This window comes from Mus caroli, chromosome 9 (assembly GCF_900094665.2).
Source record: "Mus caroli chromosome 9, CAROLI_EIJ_v1.1, whole genome shotgun sequence".
Classification (NCBI taxonomy): Eukaryota; Metazoa; Chordata; class Mammalia; order Rodentia; family Muridae; genus Mus; species Mus caroli.
The window spans coordinates 32,930,098-32,949,695 of NC_034578.1; the positions used below are offsets into that span (position 1 = coordinate 32,930,098).

The 19,598-nt window shown below is 41.7% G+C and overlaps 1 protein-coding gene across 1 annotated transcript; it reads right to left on the reverse strand.

Moving 5' to 3' along the window:
• Window positions 1-138: 138 nt before the first annotated feature.
• On the reverse strand, window positions 139-19,129 carry Ei24 (EI24 autophagy associated transmembrane protein). Its single transcript, XM_021171763.2, has 11 exons — window positions 18,958-19,129; window positions 14,908-15,017; window positions 11,517-11,662; window positions 9,907-9,967; window positions 8,087-8,153; window positions 7,535-7,659; window positions 7,127-7,246; window positions 6,060-6,171; window positions 3,948-4,059; window positions 3,565-3,639; window positions 139-1,258 (listed from the first exon to the last, which is right to left on the reverse strand). Exons 2-11 carry the CDS (start codon window positions 14,947-14,949, stop codon window positions 1,096-1,098), a joined length of 1,023 nt encoding a protein of 340 aa, XP_021027422.1. The 5' UTR covers window positions 14,950-15,017; window positions 18,958-19,129; the 3' UTR covers window positions 139-1,095.
• Window positions 19,130-19,598: the final 469 nt, after the last annotated feature.

The following is a 19,598-nucleotide window of genomic DNA, read 5'->3' on the forward strand; positions in this document are numbered from 1 at the left end:
ACCCAAGCTCAGCCTGAGAACATCTTTCAATCCTAATTTCTAAAACCTATAAGCAGATTATTCAAGACAAAGTCATTCAATCTACGAATATATGTATATATCTCAAGGATGTGATTTAGAAATCAAACATTATACATATTTTGGGAAACCAGCTCACGTTTAATTGTGATATTTTAAAATTGTACAAGTTTTTTTTACATCTGCCCTCCCACCCCATGTGTCGACTCTTAAAATAACAGGAAAACATCACCAATCACAGGTTGAATGGTTTAGTAAGTTTACCCCTTCAGTTCCTATATGAAGCACCCAGTATTCCTTAAAACACCAGTCTGACCTGGCAGTGGCCAACAGTAAATTTCATCTCCAGAGTTAAGTTCAGATTCTCTGAGCATACTATGATGCAGTGGCACTTGTCCAGAACTGGTACCATCCCATAGCTGGGAAACTTTAAATGGACCAGTGAAAAAACCTGTTTCCCCTTCAAGGGGAAGAAAGAACATGACTCCTCAAAACCCAGCCAGTTTGGCTGAGGTCTATCTGCCCCAACTCTTCAGGCTCCATTTCCCCCACTCCTTTCTTTCCTTTTCTGCAGCAGAGCAATAGAGACCAAAACCTAACCTGAGTTACAGAAAACAAGACAGTGAATGGCTATAGAGGGAGTGACTGGAGCAATTGGAATGCCCCTTTACCTCCCACATACAATGTATGTGCTTCACAGAAAAACAGTAACAACAAATTCACAAAATACAACAGTTAAAATTACAAAGCCCATTCATCCAGGGGTGCTGGAAGGCAGGAGGAAGTGGGAGGGTAAATGACACAAGGAAAGGGGAAAAAGAGTACTCAAATCAATCAGTCCAGGCACAGGAGCTGGCAAATGCTAAAAAAAAACAGCTGGAAAACTCTGGTCCTTACAGACCTAGGGTGGTGGTAAAAATCCATATACTGGAGTCAGGAAGATTCCAATTCAAAGACAAGGGAATATGCAGAGGGCCCTTGGCAGTGGGTTCTGCCTTCCACAGCAGGGGGAGGAAAACAGAGAAAAGAGCTGCCACATCCTCCACCCAGTCCCACCCACCCCTTTGACAGCAGGGCTCAGTGTCCTGCAGCAGCTTTCAGTTTGGCAGGAGAAGGATGCGGTGAAGGGAATTTCTCTGCAGAGGACGAGCTGCTCAGGGCTGACTGCAGGTAGACGGTCTTGTGGAAAAGTCTGTTGCTTAAAAAGACCACCAAGGAGAATAGGCGCAACTGGAAAAGACTGAAAAAAGATCACTCATTAGCTCCCAGTTGATCAAAATAACCGCTTTAAGCCTATTACATCTTATCTGACTGTTTGAAATTTAAAACTACATAGGCAGCAGAATTCAAAAGAGCATAGATATTAGATGCATGCATTGATCAGCTAAAATATTTAAGGAGTGTAGAGCAGGTATCAGGTCAGACTATTTGCCTAGCATGCCTGAGGCTCTAAGTTTAATTACACCACTGGAAAAAAAAAATGTAGCATGTCCTGTTACTACTACAAATGCATTACAACCAGCATTCTAAGTATTGGGATTTCAAAGATTTTATTTATGTATGAGTACACTGTAGCTGTCTTCAGACACACCAGAAGAGGTCATACAGATGGTTGGTTATGAGCCACCATGTGGTTGCTGGGAATTGAACTCAGGACCTCAGGAAGAAGAGTCAGTGCTCTTAACCACTAAGCCATCTCTCCAGCCCCAGGATGGGACTTTTAAAGGAAATAAAATTATATTTTATGTTAGTCTAGATTTTTAAAATTCTGTGGAATTTAATGTTTGCCTACAAGTATGATTGTTTACTACTTGTGTACCTGGTGCCCATGGAAGCAGGTATGGACAGTATAGGATCTTCTAGAACTAGAGTACAGATGCTTGTGAGGCACCAGATACTAGGAATTGAACTGAACCCTCTAGAAGAAGAGCCAATCAATGAGAGCATCTCTCCAGTCCCATAATCCAGATCTTAAGAGCACCTTTGTATGGTCAGATCACAAAGAACCTACTTTGTTTAAAAGTGGCCATGATTACAAAATTGGGCTTTACTCAGATGTTTATAAAGGACTTATAGTCAGTGACCATTGGTTTAGAACTCATTTTGTATCCCAACCTGACCTTGAATTCATTAATCCTCCCGCCTCAGGCTTCCAAGTGCAAGGATTAAGAAATGAATGATTGCATGGTGGCACACGCCTTTAATCCCAGCACTTGGGAGGCAGAGGCAGACAGATTTCTGAGTTTGAGGCCAGCCTGGTTTACAGAGTGAGTTCCAGGATAGCCAAGGCTACAGAGAAACCCTGTCTCGAAAAACCACAAAAAAAGAAAGAAAGAAAGAAAGAAAGAAAGAAAGAAAGAAAGAAAGAAAGAAAGAAAGAAAGAAAGAAAGAAACGAATGACCACACCAGGTACAACTATTAAGTTTTAAGAGCAGGGATAAATGGACAGGTTTGGTGGCATCCACCTAGTCACAGCGTTGGGAACAAGGCAGCAAAACCACAAACTCAGGTGACACCAGGGCCATACAGGGAAAGAGAAAAACAAGCATGTATGAGTGTCAGTAACTCACAATAGCCTGCAATCTAGGCACACAGGATCTGACACCATCTACTGCCCTCCATGAGCACTGCACATGCATGGTACACACAGGCAAAATACAAAAACATTAAATAAAAAATGAATCTTATAAAAATAAATTACGGGGGCTGGTGAGATGGCTCAGTGGGTAAGAGCACCTGACTGCTCTTCCAAAGGTCCGAAGTTCAAATCCCAGCAACCACATGGTGGCTCACAACCACCCGTAATGAGATCTGATGCCCTCTTCTGGTGTGTCTGAAGACAGCTACAGTGAACTTACATATAATTAATAAATAAATAAATAAATAAATAACGGGGTGGAGAGATGGCTCAGTGGTTAAGAGCACTGACTACTCTTTCAGAGGACCTATGTTCAATTTCCAGCAACCACATGGTGGCTCACAACCATCTGTAATGGAATCCGATGCCCTCTTCTGGTGTCTGAAGACAGCAACAGTGTACTCAGACATAAAAATTAATCTTTAAAATATAAATAAGTAAATTATATATTAAGGTTTTGATGGTTAAAGTTAACTTGAAACAAGCTAGAGTCACTTAAGAAAAGAGAGCCTGAATTGAGAAAAATGCCTCCATGAGATCCAACTCTAGAGCATTTTCTTAGTGACTGATGGAAGAGGACCCAGCTCATTGTGAGAGAGGCCCTCCCTGGGCTGGTGGTCCTGAGTTCTTTAAGAAAGTAAACTAGACAAACCATGTGGTATAGGCCAGTAAGCAACACCCCTCCAATGCCTGCTCCTGCTTCCAGGTTGTTGCCGTTTGAGTTCCTGTCCTGCCTGCCTTCAATGATGAACAATGATATGTAAGTATAAGCCAAATAAACCCTTTCCTCCTCAAGCTGCTTTTGGTCCTGGTGTTAACACAGCAATAGTAAGTAACCCTATCTAGGACATAAGGTTTTCCATTGGCCTAAGAGATTCAGAGCATAAGTCTCATCACTAATACTTACTATGCTTTTCCAGGAGTCTTTGCTTCATTGGCGCTGATGATGAATAAAGGAAACAGGATAGAAAAGAGGCAGCCACTGTTTAAAAAAAAAAAAGTCAACTTTACAAGGCATGACTTTAGGAAAAAGTATTATAAGCCCCACATCTCTTCACTTCTGAATTTCTAAGTATTTTCCTCCAGGAGGCAGCATAGAAGTTTTTTTTTTTTTTCATCTTAATAATGACAAATGTCACTTAATATTAACAACAACAACAAATCTTCCTGATGGTCAAATGATGTAGCATGCTGGTACAGATGCAGAACAATAAAAGATACCACTTGGAACATACTTTACATGAGTCTTAATTGTCTTAGTCTTTCAAATTCTTTCTCTCGCCAAATTACCTGATAATGTAGGAGGATTGCATTGCTGTGAGGAAAGCCAAGGGCAAGCCAAACCCAAAGTAGTAAGGCCAATTCCTTTCTATGTTCGACAATCGCTGGTGCATTTCAATTCCTAAAAAGGGGAAGTTGGCACACTTAAGGTTCATTTTATTTACAAGACTAACTGCCAGACAATTATTTAAGGCTTGGGCTTTAGACACAGAGCTACTTACCATGTGGAACATAGACACAGCATATAAAACACAAATCTACCAGCTCTTTTTTTTTTTAAAAGATTTTATTTATTTATTCATTATATGTAAGTACACCATCGCTGTCTTCAGACACTCCAGAAGAGGGAGTAAGATTTCGTTAAAGATGGTTGTGAGCCACCATGTGGTTGCTGGGATTTGAACTCTGGACCTTGGGAAGAGCAGTCGGGTGCTCTTACCCACTGAGCCATCTCACCAGCCCCAAATCTACCAGTTCTTGATGGTGTACACTTTTGATCCCAGCACTTTGAAAGGCAGAGGCAACTTGGTCTACATATGGAGCTACTGACCAGCCAGGACTATATAGTAAGACCCTGTCTCAAAGAACTTTACAAATGGGATACAGTGCTTCAATGAAAAGATTTTACAATAATCATAATTTCAAAGTAACATTAATTTTAATCACCAGCATCCTCTGTCAGGACAGTCTATAAAGAAAAGTATCAAAAAAGGATGGCATTGGAGGAACAATATGAACTAACCAGTACCCCACAGAGCTGTGTTTCTAGTTGTGTATGTAGCAGAGGATGGCCTATTAGGCCATCAATGGGAGGAGAGGCCCTTGGTCTTGCAAAGATCATATGCCCCAGTACAGGGGAATGCCAGGGCCAGGAAGCGGGAGTGGGTGGGCTGGGGAGCAGGGCAGGGGGGGAGGGTATAGGGATTTTCGGGATAGCAACTGTAATGTAAATGAAGAAAATATCTAATTAAAAAAAAAATAGGATAGCATCATGCCAGGCAGTAGTGCCTTTAATTCTAGGACTCATGCAGGAGGCAGAGGCCACAAATCTTTAAGGCTAGCCTGGTATACAAAACAAGCTCCAGGACAGCCAAAGCTACACACACACACACACACACACACACACACACACACACACACACAATCTCCGTCTCACAATCAAATGGCATCTCCACTGAAAGAAGTTACCTACTTTTTCAACCACACTCACCAAGAAGAATATTTTGTTTGTTTGTTTTAATATAGGATCTTATATACAGCCCAGGCTAGTTTCAAACTCAAAGCCCTCCTATCTCTATATCAAAGTGAGTGCAAGAATTACAAGTGCCAGACTCCACATGAAGCAAAGTGTTCTTACAAGATTCCCAGCCTGGTATGGTGACACACACATGTAATCCCAGCATTCAAGATGCTAAGAGTACTGAAGTTGGATACTAGCTGGGACCATAAAAAAACTTCAGGCCACCAAGGCTACACACAGGAAAAAAAGAATGCACCCTGATAATGACACTCTGGAAGTTGAAGGCAGATCAAAGTTCAAGGTCACCCTCAGCTCCATAAAACTTTAATGGTAGCATGGGCTACATGAAATCTTGACTTTTAAAAGATAATGAAATAATTTAAAAAGAAAATAACAAATTTAAAAATGATAGAATGAAAATAAATCCCAAAGTAATCAAATGAGCTGAATTTGATACTGCACATATGCAATCCCAGCAGCTGGGAGGCAGAAGCAGGAAGCTGGGAAGTTGAAGGCCAGCCCGAACTACATGAGTGAGTGCTCAAGGCCAGCCTGGTTACATAGCAATACCAAGTAAAATCAAATTTATTACTATTCTAAACCCACAGGCATCTACTTCTTGGAAACAACTTGTGCTTTTTCTGTCAACTTCTGACAGAGCTACATCACATTAAACACTAAAATGGCAATTAACTCTACAATGCCACTTCCCTGGCCCTGAAGGTTAGTAAACACACTAGGCCAAATGGAATCTCCTTCTCACCAATGGGGGCCAATGACCTTTCAGAAACTTGCTGAGTGCTTAGGTATTGAACAGCTTCGTCTGTATAGCACCAGGGCTTCCTTCTACACTCTTCTAGAGTTTCTTAACATGGACTTACCTTTGTTGAACCAACGGTACTCAAAGCAGTACAGTGAATAGAGAAGAGACATATGCAGCAGACTAACCAGCTGACCCACAAGATGAATGGGGAAGAGACTCACAAACATCCCCTGAGGAACAAAATGCAGCACATCTTAAATCCTAGAACCTAAGACACTTCTCACCCATGGCTCCAATCAGAGAGCCCCCCAGCGGCCTCAAACACTGTTTAATGGTAGGATCAGAATCTCAAAGGGAAGAAGTAAATACATGGGTCTTATAATTTAAACTCTAGCTGATTCTGGTAAAAACGCCTTTAAGGTCTCTTTTTCTCCTTTGCTCTCCCCTCTCCCAAAACCCATGCCTCAGTACTATTGTCCTCGCCATGCCTTCTTTTTTAATAAAGGTTTTAAAATGTTGTATGTATGAGTATTATGCTGCATATATGGATATGTACAACATGTGTGCCTGGTACCCTTGGAGGTCATAACAAGATGAGGCATCATCTGGGACAGGAGTTACAGATGGCTGTGAGTCCTAGGAACCAAACCTGTGTCCTCTGTAAGGACAGTAAGTCCTCTCAACCCGTGAGCCACTTTTTTCAGCTTCCACTTAAAGTGAGTTGTGTATGTGTGTGTCCTCTTACATCTCAACTGTGCAGCAATTTTTAGCTCTACCTAATATTATTTCAATTTAGCTTCTTAAAGAGATGTTTACTGGGTAATATGTAATGCTGTGAAAGCAAGATGACTGAGGTCAAATCCACAGCACCCACACAAATGCCAGGCATATATGTATATGACAATAACCAAAACATGATGGAAAGCAGAGAAAGACAAATCCCGGATAAAATAGTGACTTTTAGGTTCGGTAGTATCTCATCTCAAAAAATAAGGTAAAGAGTGCACACATACCCCCTACCCCCCCACCCCACCCCCACACACAGAGTGCTTTAAAATCCATTACTTGCCATGAGGCATATATGCATAGTCCCCATCTTTGTATAGATGCAAAAGTCCATCTTTGTGAAGCCCCGTCCCACTAAACTTTCCTTTCTTTTTAAAAATGTCTCCATGTGTCTCTCACCTGAATAAGGAAAAGTGCCTGTAGCAAAAGGTTGAAGAGCATGTCAGCAATTATTTTGCTGACACTAGGGAATGGATGAGGTTTCCTCCCTGATACTTCAAATGCCAAGTCAGCTATATCCTGAAACAAAGAACAGTAATATAGCAAAATATGGATTAAATAATCCCAGTGTTCATCCCCAGAGTTAAGGCCACTGGTTTGCTGCTAGAACTGCCAAGTGAGAAAAGTCTGTCTCAGTAACCCAAGACAGTAATTTCATTTTACAAAACCACAAATATTACCCGACTAACTGCTTGGCTTAAAAACGTTAAGGATTAAGTTTTTTAGGCCACTAACTTCATAGGCTAAAATGTGTGACCTAGTCAACCCAGCATGTAGAACCCAGTCTCCATTTTGTCTTGCACCTACTTGGAACCAAATGGCATTCACAACTTTGCTAAGCACAAACAGGGGAAGCACCCAAAGAGCACTGAAAATTGATGTGAGGAAGAATTCCAGCCATGACCAAACATCTCCATGAAGTGATGGATCTCCTAAAAAAGCAGAGAGTTATTAGTTTAATTAAATAGACAAAAAGCCTTAAGACCCAAAATGGAAATATTGTGACTACTGTTTTGCTTCACATTCTGGCCACAGCTCTAAACTGAGTAATCAGTTATCTTTTGCCTTTCTTAAAACAAACCTGCTTACAAGGTAACTACTGAGATGTCATAGGGACTAATTACCAGAAACCACCTGGATTTGAATCTGTACTGCTACTTGCTAATGGTTTAACTAACTTCTATTTACTTATACATAAAATGGACAGCCCAAAAATGCCTATCTCAAAAAGCTATTGAGCAGTCTAAATCAAAAACATCAAATTGCTGGTATATTAGGAAGTGCTTAGGAAATTGAGGAAGACTTAAACAAATATCTCAAACCTCTTTCCCCATTGAGAGCAAGATTTTGCATACTTACCAATAATCCGGGCTGTTACTGACTGAAGTACAGGAATAAACACTCGATAAAACAAGAGGAGACTGAACTGAAGGAAAAAGGCAATAAAGTAATCAAAAACCCTTCTTTAAATGAAAACAAGGCACGAGGCCGTAGTAGCACGCCTTTAATCCCAGCATTTAGTAGGCAGAGGCAGGCAAATCTCTTTGAGTTCAAGGCCAACTAAACATATTTATTAATATTTAAATATTAAAACAAGGCATTTCACCTTTTAGTATAATGACTTACTAGTTAAGACTGATAATTTATAAATCTGGAGGCTAGGAGAAAATATTCTAGGAATGCAGCAAAATGGCACTACGTAACACTGAGACTTGAGGGACAGAAAACATTTAACTAACATTTCCAAGTATAGATATATACATATAAACAGTTGTGTTTATTAGAGGGACAGAAAACATTTAACTAACATTTCCAAGTATAGATATATACATATAAACAGTTGTGTTTATTAGATAAACCTAAAGCTAGTATCTGAAAATTAGTGAAATGTTTACATTAAGATAATCTGAGTCACATGGTCAAAAGCAGTATTTTCTGATTCTTGAAACATCTCAATCTCACTAAAGACTAAGATAGCTCTCAGTTCATTATAGGTAATCAATCAATAGTTAACAACCAGAAACAAGGAGAATCTTGCTTATCTGGCCACATCTACCCTTCTCTGATCCCACAGATGTTCCAGCCAAAATGTCCAATGTTAACACAAGTTACTTATAACAATACTAAAATCTGTCAATGAATCATACAACAAACATATATTCAGGACTTTGGTTACATTTAAATGAACAGGAATAAAAAAAAAAATACATATGCACAGAATCCAAGTGCATTTGTTGTTTTGGGTAGTTTTGCTAGTAAGTTTGTCTTTCCAGACAAGGTTTCTCTCTGTAACAGTCCTGGCTGTCCTGGAACTCACTCTGTAGAACAAGCTGGCTTGGAACTCCGGAGATCCAACATCGAGATCTGCCTGTGTCTGCCTCCTCTAAGTACTGGGATTAAAGATGTACCACTTTTCCTGGATCATATATTTTTTTTTTTGGAGGCAGGGTGTTATCTATCTTAGCCTGATCTCAAACTCACTATGTAGCCAAGGATGATCCTGATCTTCCTAACTACTAAGTGCTGGCATTACAGTATTTTTATTTCTTTTTAAAGATGTGTGTGTGTGTGTATGTGTTTGGTTGTCTGTATGTGCACCACATGCATACAGGTGCCTATGGAGCCCAGAAAAATATATAAAATCCCCTGGAAATGAAGTTTAAAAATAGTCATGAACTGCTTAATATAAGTACTCTGAACTGAACCCAGACCATCTCCAAGAGCAGCAGTTACCCTTAAGTACTGAACCATCTTCCCAATCCCAGTTTTTTTTTTTATATTAATTTTATTTCTTCCTTTTTTCCTCCAGACAGTGTCTCACTATGTAATCCCCAGATGGCCTGAAACTCATTATGTAGATGAGATTGGCCTGGTCTCACAAAGATCTGCTTCCTTCTGCCCCCCAAGTACTAGGATCATAGGATGCACTACCACACCTGTCAATTATTGTTTTAGCTATCCTACAAAATGAAGGGCTTTATTTTGACATTTTCATACAGAGCTCAGTGTCCCACTCCCCTCCTCCATCCCCTACCCATGTGATGGTAATCATCAGCATATATAAGCAGCTCAAAGATAAAAGACAATTCACAGAAACAGTTGAGAAATAATAATCTAATAACAATCTAAAGAAAGATACTTGTAAAGATCCGAAAATTTGATGGAAAAAAAAAACTTACCCAGAATACTCCACCATTCCAAGCACAACACTGGAAAATTCTACTAACAATACGTGGTTCACTGGAAAATATGAATTATGAATTTAGCTTATAAGGCATGTAGGCTATTTCCTAATGTTATCTATTAACTCCATTTTATAGATTCTATTGGCACCATATTAACTTTAAGATCCTAGTGTTCTAAAGTTTTAATTCAGCCAATAAGAAAAGGTTTCTGAGGAAGCAGGTATTTTTGAGACAGGGCCTCATTATAAATTCAGGCTAGCCTCAAATTCTTGGCAATCGTCCTGCCTCAGTCTTCACAGTACTGGGATTACAAACATGTGCCATCACACTCAGGTGAAACCAGATCTTCTATTTTGCTACTGTCATTTTTGAGATAGGATTTCTTCTGTGTAGCCCTGACTGGCCTGGAACTATTTGGCTTCAAACTTCCTGCCTCTGCCTTCTAAGTGCTGGTATTAAAGATATGCACTACCGGCTATTCTGAAACAAAACAAAGCAAAACAAAACAAAAAGCAAAAACATAAAAAGGGGCTAATGAGATGGCTTACTGTGTTTGCTACACAAGCCTGAAAACCTGAATTTGATGCCCTGAACCTATGTAAAGGTTTGGAAGGAAAGAAGAAATCTACAAAGATGTCATTATGACCCCTACACACGTACTGTGAGAAATGGACCCACCCTCCAATGATAAATAACTTTTTAAATTTTTTTTGTGGGTATTTTGCCTGCATGTATGTATATCTGAGTTTCACATGTGTAGTGCCTGTGGAGGCAAGAAGAGAATCTTGGATTCCCTGAAAGCAGAGTTGTTAGACCCCGCATGGGTGCTGAGAACTGAACCCAGGTCCCCAGGAAGACCAATAAACATTCTTAACCACTGAATTACCTCTCCAGCCCCCTAATAAAATAAAATTTGTTTGTTATTTTGTTATGTGTGTCTGTCTCTGTGTGTGTATTCTCCCCTGTAAAATCTGAGGTAGGAGCACATTAAAACAAAGTCTAGGAGTAGGGTTTATCTATCAATAAATCTACAGAGACTTTCCTACAAATATCTATTTGGCACTCTGATTTTATTTTTGTTTTCGTTGTTGTTTATCATTATATGTATGAGACATGCATGTAGAGGACCAAGGACAACTTTATTATGGAGTTGGTTCTTTTCTTTCAGCTTTCTATCCATGGGTTCCAAGAACCAAACTCAGGTCATCAGGCTTGCTTGGCAAGCATTTTTTCCCTCTAAGCTATCTCACCGCAGATTGTTGTTGTTGTTGTTTGCGGGGGTGGAGTTCAAGACAGGGTTTCTCTGTGTAGCCCTGGCTGTCCTGGAACTCACTGGTGGTAGACCAGGCTGGCCTCAAACTCAGAAATCCACCTGCCTCTGCCTCCCAAGTGTTGGGATTAAAGGTGTGAGCTGCCACCACCACCCAGCTCACCACAGATTTTTAACATGATATTTGAATAAGTCAGTTAAAAACAAACAAACAAAAAAAACAAACAACTAATAGGATGCTGACATTATAACTTACTATGTGGGGCCTTTTTTAAAAACTAAGGTCAGTCATTTACTCAAGTGCCCCTCCTTTGACATGTGCTCCTGCACTTACCTCTCTTGCTTCCGCTCTACACTCTGGGGTCTCCTCTGGGCCAAGAGGCTACTTGCCCTTCTTCGACGCTGCTCCTCTCTCTTCTGCTGGATCCGAGCATCTAGCTTTGAGATGGTACAGATGCCCCAGATGGAGTCTTTGATTCCCTAAAGATAAGGACATTTTAAAAGAGAGATAATGGGGCTAGAGAGATGGCTCAGAGGTTAAGAACACTAACTGCTCTTCCAGAGGTCCTGAGTTCAATTCCCAGCAACCTCATGGTGGCTCACTACCATCTGTAATGGGATCTGATGCCCTCCTCTGGTAAGACAGCTACAATGTACTCACATAAAATAAATCTTAAAGGAGAGAGGGAGAGAGATGATGGGCTGGAGAAGACCTTGAATTTGGGATTTTTCTGCCTCAATAGAGGCATCTGCCACCATGCACAGTCAATGACTAGGGCTGTTGAGATGGCTTAGAAGCAAAGGCTTTTGCTGTCAAAACTGATAGAACTCAGGATGGAAACTCAATCTTTATAGAAAAAAACACAACAATGGAGAACTTTAGAATCTCCAATTTAATATTTTGTTTTCCTACTAGTATATCCTTTGTTCTAAATCTTTCAAGTAGGTTGTATCATGTCTCATGCTTGTTTTCCCTTGGTGAGGGCTAAGACAGGGTCTCACTACATAAACCAGACTGACTTAAAACTCTTGATCTTCTTGCTTCAGCTCCCAATGCTGGAGGCATACAGACCCACATGACCAGCCTATCAAGCCCCTTTATGGTCATTTTTCAGGAGGTGTCCTAAGAACTTTACATAACCATAGGGTAGTATCAGTTCAAGAAACTTAATACTAACATATTTTACAGTCCATATTCTCTTTTCCATAACATGTAGCAAGCGATACATGGAGATCAGAAAAGAGTTCTTGAGAATCAGTTCTCTCCTACCATTTGAGTTTCTAGGATCACACATTCAAGTCATCGGGTTTGGCAGCAAAAGTCTTTACTTCTAAGCCCTCTCAACAGCCCTACCCATTGACTAGGCAAGGTGGTAGATGCCTCTCTAGGTTGAGGTCTGCCTCAACCCAGAGAATTCCCAACTTCAAGGCCAGCCAGGGATACATAGCAAATACTAAGCTAGTCTGGCCTGTACAGAGAAGTACAGAGAAACTGTGTATACCTCTCTCAAGTTAGGTCAGCCTGGGCTTACAGTACTCTATATTGAAGGCCAGGAAAGGCTGGGTATTCAGCAGAGTACTTGCCTATCATGTGAGAGGCCTTGGGTTCAATCCCCACTACTGAAAGAAGGACAGAAAAATTATACAAATAAAGCCAAATACACACAAACACACAGAGAGAGAGAGAGAGAGAGAGAGAGAGAGAGAGACATACACATCCAGAGTAGATATTTGTCCAAAGTAGAATAATTTCACAAGGATATTCAACTTCAGAAAAAGACCCCAACACACCAAAACAAACAAACAAACAAACAGCTAGATGTGGTAGCATATTTCCTTAAGCCTAGACTGAGGCAAGTTGATTACCACAAATCTGAACACAATGTGGGCTATGGAGTAAGAACATGTCTTAAAAAACAAACAGCTAGGCGATGGTGACACACACTTTTATTCCCAGAAGGCAGAGGCAAGATCTCTGTGAGTTTGAAGTTAGCCTGGTCTACAGAGAGACTTCCAGGACAGCCAGGGCTACACAGAAACACTGTCTCAAAAAACAAACAAGGACTAGCAAGACAGCACAAGCAGTACAATTACGTGCCACTAAGCTCACAACCATGGAACAACACGGGAGAAGGAAAAAAACTGACATACTGCCCAAGCACACGCACATAAACTAAAACTAATAGGATCAAAGGCAGAGCTGTGCAGTCACAAGTTGGGCTTGTTCATAACCTGCTTCTATCAGGACTACAAGAATGTGAAGCCATTTTGTAGAACAGAGTTTGAAGTAATATATCTTTTTTGTTTGGTTGTTTGGTTGGTTTTGTTTTTCGAGACAGGGTTTCTCTGTGTAGCTCTGGCTGTCCTGGAACTCACTTTGTAGACCAGGCTGGCCTCGAACTCAGAAATCCGCCTGCCTCTGCCTCCTGAGTGCTGGGATTAAAGGTGTGTGCCACCACTTTAAAATAAGCCTTTTCCTCCATTTCCAGGCCCTCGATGATGAGAGATTTGGAGGCACTTCCTTCTCTGTGAACTATCTCATAGCCCATGGTTCTTTCTAAGACTGATTTAACAAGCATCCCTAAACCTAGAAAGCCATTATTTTCAAAATCTTTTTCTTTTTTTCTTTTTTGAGATAGAGTCTCATGTAGCCCAGGCTGGCCTGAAACTCCCTATGTAGCCTAAGTCTACACTTGAACTACTGACCCTTTTGCCATCTCTCAGTTGCTGGGAGATCAGTCACATGTGCACCATACCTTTGTTTTTATTTTGCTGTCACTGCTGCATGTCTGCTGTGATTACAGATGTGTGCTACTACCTTTGGCTCTAACTAGCATGGTTACACATTCTTATAATCCTGGCACTTGTGCTCAAAGCAAGGGGATCAGGAGTTCAAGGTCATCCTGGACTATACAGCCAGCTGGAAGGTAACCTGTCTCAAAAGCAAACAAAAAAAAGACTCTGAAGCCAAGCTAACCAGAATCCTAAAAATGGTGGGCAATCCACTCAGCTGACAGGCCTGTCACTTTCCAAAGAATGCAAAATAGAAGGGCTGGAAATCAGTGTTTGCTCTGAAAGCATGAGGGCATGAGTTCAAATCCCAAGACCTCTTGTAAAAAGCTAGGCATGGCTGCTGCTAGATCCCAAGAATTCCCTGACAAGCCAGGCTTGACAAATAAGCCAACTTCAGGTTCAGTGACAGATACTGCCTCAAGGCAAGAAAGCAGACAGAAACAGAGGTGATACAGGAAATCATCTAAAGTTCTGTTTTGGCCTTCCCATGAGAATAGGACTGCACCTGCATAACCACATGCACATACAACACACAGAGGGACACCAGACAGAGACGCACAGGCTCACAACTGAAATTCCAATATCTGGGAACGAGAAACAGGACTGAAAGGAACTCAAACCAGCCAAGGCTGTGTAACAGAACCAAAAAGATGCATGATAGTATACATTCCTAGTATTTGGCACACAGAGGCAGGAAGGAGCATCACCAGGAGCTCAAGATCACACTGAGATACATAGCAAGACTGTCTCAAAAATACCAAAAATTCCTACTTACTGAGTGATGTAGACTAAACTAAAAACTGACATTCTATGTAAAAGACCCAAAAAATATATAAAATTACGAAAGGAAGATGTCCTAGTCTGTTTCTTTAACAAAAAAGCAAGAAAGAAAAGGGTTAAGGGACAAATTCCTTGAAACAAAATATACTCACCCTGCCAAGGTCCTGCAGAAAGGTTTTGACACTGTCAGCCATCTCTTCACTGCCCAGACTATCAAATACAGAGAGAGGGAAGTGCCCCCAAACCACTCATCATGGAGGGCCTAGACAGAGATGGAGGAAAAAGACTTATGTTAAAGATCCATTACTTCATGATGTTTCTACAAAATGACACGACATTCTAGTATCCCTAATACAAGAGTAATAGACTCTGACACTAATAACGTCAACTAAGAGGCTAGACCTCTAACTGCTAAAATTAAGAGTCTGTTTTCTTCAGAGATGAGATACTGGAAGTTGTTCTGGCTAGTCCCACACTTGCTGAAACGACAGGACTGTTTAGATAGGGGGCAAAATGTGCTCCTGGACAAGTGGTCTCCCCTGAGCCTTGAATTCCCAAACCACTCGTCCCAAACACTTTCACTTTTGAGAATCTGGAGATAGAAATACTCTCTTAAGCAATTTTTATACTGGCTACATAGTCTCCAGCACTTGAATGTGAGACTGGAAAAGATGGTTCAGTGGTTAAGAGAACTGGCTACTCTTTCAGAAGACCAGAGATCGATTCCTAACACCTATCTCAGACCACTGACAACCATCTGAACTCCAGCTCCCGGGAGTTTAATAACCTTTTCTGGACCTACACAGGCAGGAGCATGCACACGCTTGCACACACACACACACACACACACACACACACACACATACACACACACACAGAAGCTACACACTATGATATATTGTAATTCTAGCACTCAGAAGGCAAAGGCAGGAGGATCACCAGTTTTCTCACCAGGCAGATACATATTAAGTTCTACACTGAAAACCCTGTCTCATACAGTAACAATAATTTATTTTGATTCACTTTATTCATAGTCCTCAAATACATGGGAAAATTTAAGACATAATCTTAAACTAGCAAACCCAGAACTTCACATGTAATAAGCAAATACTCTACCACTGGCCTACAGTGCCAGTTCATTTTCTAATCTTAAATATACATGCACATGTTAAGGATCATGTAAGAAACAATGAATTTTAAACTAGCCTAAGGCTGACGGTCTAGTTCAATGGCAGGTCTAGTTCAATGTTCTAACTCAATATGCATTGGAACCAGCGAAACGAAGCAAAAGGTCATAAAGTTCACATTTGTAAACAGTCATTAGAAGGGTTAGAATGGTAAGGGTTAGTCAGAAAAGCTGAGGCAAGAGAATCAGGAATTCAAGGTCATCATCCACTAAATTGGAAATTTAAGGAAGCTACATGAGACCCTGTTGCAAAAACTAAAGAACAGTGAAGGTTTCTCTCAGATTATTTCTCAGTTGACTGGAAAACCCAGCTTTATAATTAATAAATTGACAGAGCTGCAAATAACTCAGAGTCGGGGCTGGGGAGGTGAAGGTGTTGTCTTCTGCAGAGCCTACATGTGGGTTGTCCTCTGACTTCACATGCACACTGCCACGGCACATTCACATGTAAATGCAAGGTCATGCAAACAGATGCAAACAGACAATAAACGTTGAAAAGAACTGATAGAGAAAAAAAAAAGTACAGTTCAGTGGTGGAGTGCTTGCATGGTATGTTCCATTCCCAACACCAAGAGAAATTAAACTGAGACAGGGCTGGTGATGAAATCCTAGCATCCCAGCTGCCTGGCAGGCTAAGATAGGCTCACAAGTTCAAGGTCTGCACAAGCTGAATTAATGAACAACTGGATAATTGAAAGAAACCTCTCAAAAACAAAACAAAACATTGGGAATAGTTTAGTAGAGAACCTGCCTCGCAAGTCTCTAGTACCAAAAGGATAATAAGAGGGTTCATACTAGAAAATCTTTTTGTTTTTCAAGATGGGGTTTCTCTTGTAGCTCTGGCTGTCTTGGAACTCACTCTGTAGTGAGTTCCAAGGCTGGCCTTGAACTAAGAGGTCTACCCAGCTTTTTTTTTTTTTTTTAAACAAAACAACTTTATTTTATGAGGATTAGTGTTTTGCCTGCATATGTCTATGCATCAGTCATATATTACAAATGTGAGCTGCCTTGTGGATGCTTCGAATTGAACCTAGGTCCTCTGAAAAGTAGTTAGTGCTCTTAAACATTGAGCCATCTCTACAACCCCTAAATATAAATAATCTTAAAATACTAGTCTCTCAGCTGGATAGTGGTGGCGCACACCTTTAATCCCAGTACTTGGGAGGCAGAGGCAGGAGGATTTCTGAGTTCAAGGCCAGCCTGGTCTATAGAGTGAGTTCTAGGACAGCCAGGGCTATACAGAGAAACCCTGTTCAAAAAAAAAAAAAAAAAGTCTCTCAATTATTTAATTTCTTTAAAGTGAACTCTAAGGTGAATGGAAAATCTGCTTGCAAAAATATGAGAATTTAGGATTCCAAAGTTATCAAGCTCCACTAAATCAAGCTTAGAATCTTCAATTTAAGAGATAATAAAATACAATAATTTCACAGTCAGCTTGTATACAACTCAAACTTCAAAACATAAAGGATACTTTCCTTGACCTCTGGCCACTTCATCAAGTAGCACCACACTGACCCAACTGGACTGATGCCATTCAGAACTGGACAAACAGGGAGTACAGTCAGAAGGTTGCCTGCATCTGCTCCTTACGTCAAATCCTACCCAAATGTGCTCACCGAGAGAAGTTCCTAAGGTTAGGAAACATCTGTTACTACTCCCACTCCCCCCTCCTAAAAAAGCAGAAAAAGAAAACCTCAAGAGCTTCAATTATGTGTACAGAGAAAGCCAGTGCTCTACGAGGTGTGGTAAAAAGCAGTCCATGACCAGGAGACTAGTAAATGTCCAATGATGGGCAGGCAAGACATTAAGGTATATCACAGATGCACCACCCTCTTAAGCAACAACTTGCTCATCTACAAATAAAGGGTAGCATAATAAAATTCTTTACAGGATAGAGTACGACAGAATAAACAAAGCTGAGAAAATTCTGGATAAATGTAATCCTGTTAAAGAACACACCCGATTTGAGGTGAAAAAATTCATTACTCTAGTTTTCTCCCACAGCCCAGACAGGGAGCTTCAAAATCTGTCATATCCCAGAACCACTGTGTTATTTGACTCCTTGGCAGATTAATACCCAGCTTCTTCATGTACCAACTAACAAAGTACCACTGACCAAATATAGCCTTTGAAGGAAAGGCCATTATTATACTGTGGGCCTAACAGCTTTTCTATGGGAGAGAACATTTGGTATGAATTGCCCTGTTTAACAAATTGCTGAGACATGCAGAAAAATAACCTTCCACAATTTGAGACCACACACTGACTGACACAAAGGGCTCTGACAACAGAGAAAACCAAGATGCATCATCTGGCTCACAATATTTTACATATAAACGGTTTGTCAACAGTGAGTGAAAGCTAATTACAACCAACTTTGGAACTTCAGTGTTCTAACCGAGACTGGACTTTTTGGCTTAAGCTTTGCAACGAGGATTTTTGTTTAACCCAAGCATCACCTTCCTTAAACCTTGAAACACTGCTGGCCAGTAACTTTGACAGTCTTTAGAACCGACTAAGCATCTACTGAGACAAACTCCTGCACTTTCATTTCGAAGCCACCAGATTCAAGTCCCGGAAGGCAGAAAGCCGGCGTTTCCCACTCCAGGTAGGGAAAAGGTAAACACCCTCACGCATCACCGGGCCACAGGCTGCCTCCTGGGCAACCTGGGGTACTCGGCCCCTTCTCTCCCGCAGCGTCGGGGCAATTGGGGTGAGAACCCGTCTTCCTCCCCAGCCACTGCCGCGCACAAGGTGCGGACCACGCTCATTGGGGGTCACCGGAGCTAAAGATAGCCCCGCCGCACCTGGGGAAAGCCTGAGCCCCGCGCGCCGCCGCCAGGCCTGCCCCTGCCGCCTTTCGCGTCCCGGGCCCTTCGGGGGCCGGGGTCCTTGCCGCAGCCCCTTCCAGAACCTTAGGAACTAGCTCCGGCCTGCCAGCCCTCGATGGGCCCTGCCGCCCAGGCTGCGATTTGCAAGCGGCTCGAGCCCACTGCCCGTCGTGGCCTGCACCTACCCCGCCACCCTACCGCCGCAGCTCCAGCCAGGGCGCTCGCCCACCGAGGCTCGGTTCGCCTGCTCCGCGCCCGGCTGCCCGCTCCGCCCGGGCGCTCGGAGAGCCGGGGCTGCGCCCACACTGGGCATGCCCGGGCCGCACGGGGCAGCTGGGAAGTCGGGCGGGCAGCCTGCCGGTCGCTGGGCAGGGGCGGGGCTAGCGAGGTAGGGCGGGGCCATACTGGGGGGCGTGGTCTGGGAGCCTGGGAATTGTAGTTGGGGAGACCTCAGAGTGCAGACTCTTTCTGGGTATTCACGTCCAGGATTCTAGCCCTTTGTTGCCTCCTCGTCAAACCCCTTCTCACTGTTGAGCCATCATTAGCCTCCTTTATCTTCACATCAGTGCTGGTCTTTCTGATGTCCTTTAAGAACAAACGATGAAAACAATAAAATAGGAGACACCTTGATAATTTGGAGGTTTTCTATAAAGACTAATAAACCAGGTATGGTGATGCACACCTGAAATCCCAGCCCTTGGAAAACTAAAGAGAAGAAATGGTCCAAATTCGAGCCCAGCCCTTAGCAGGGCTGTGTAACAACATCTTGATTCAGAAAAAATAAAAACAAAAACTCAATAGAGTAATCAGTTATCATGCACGTGCA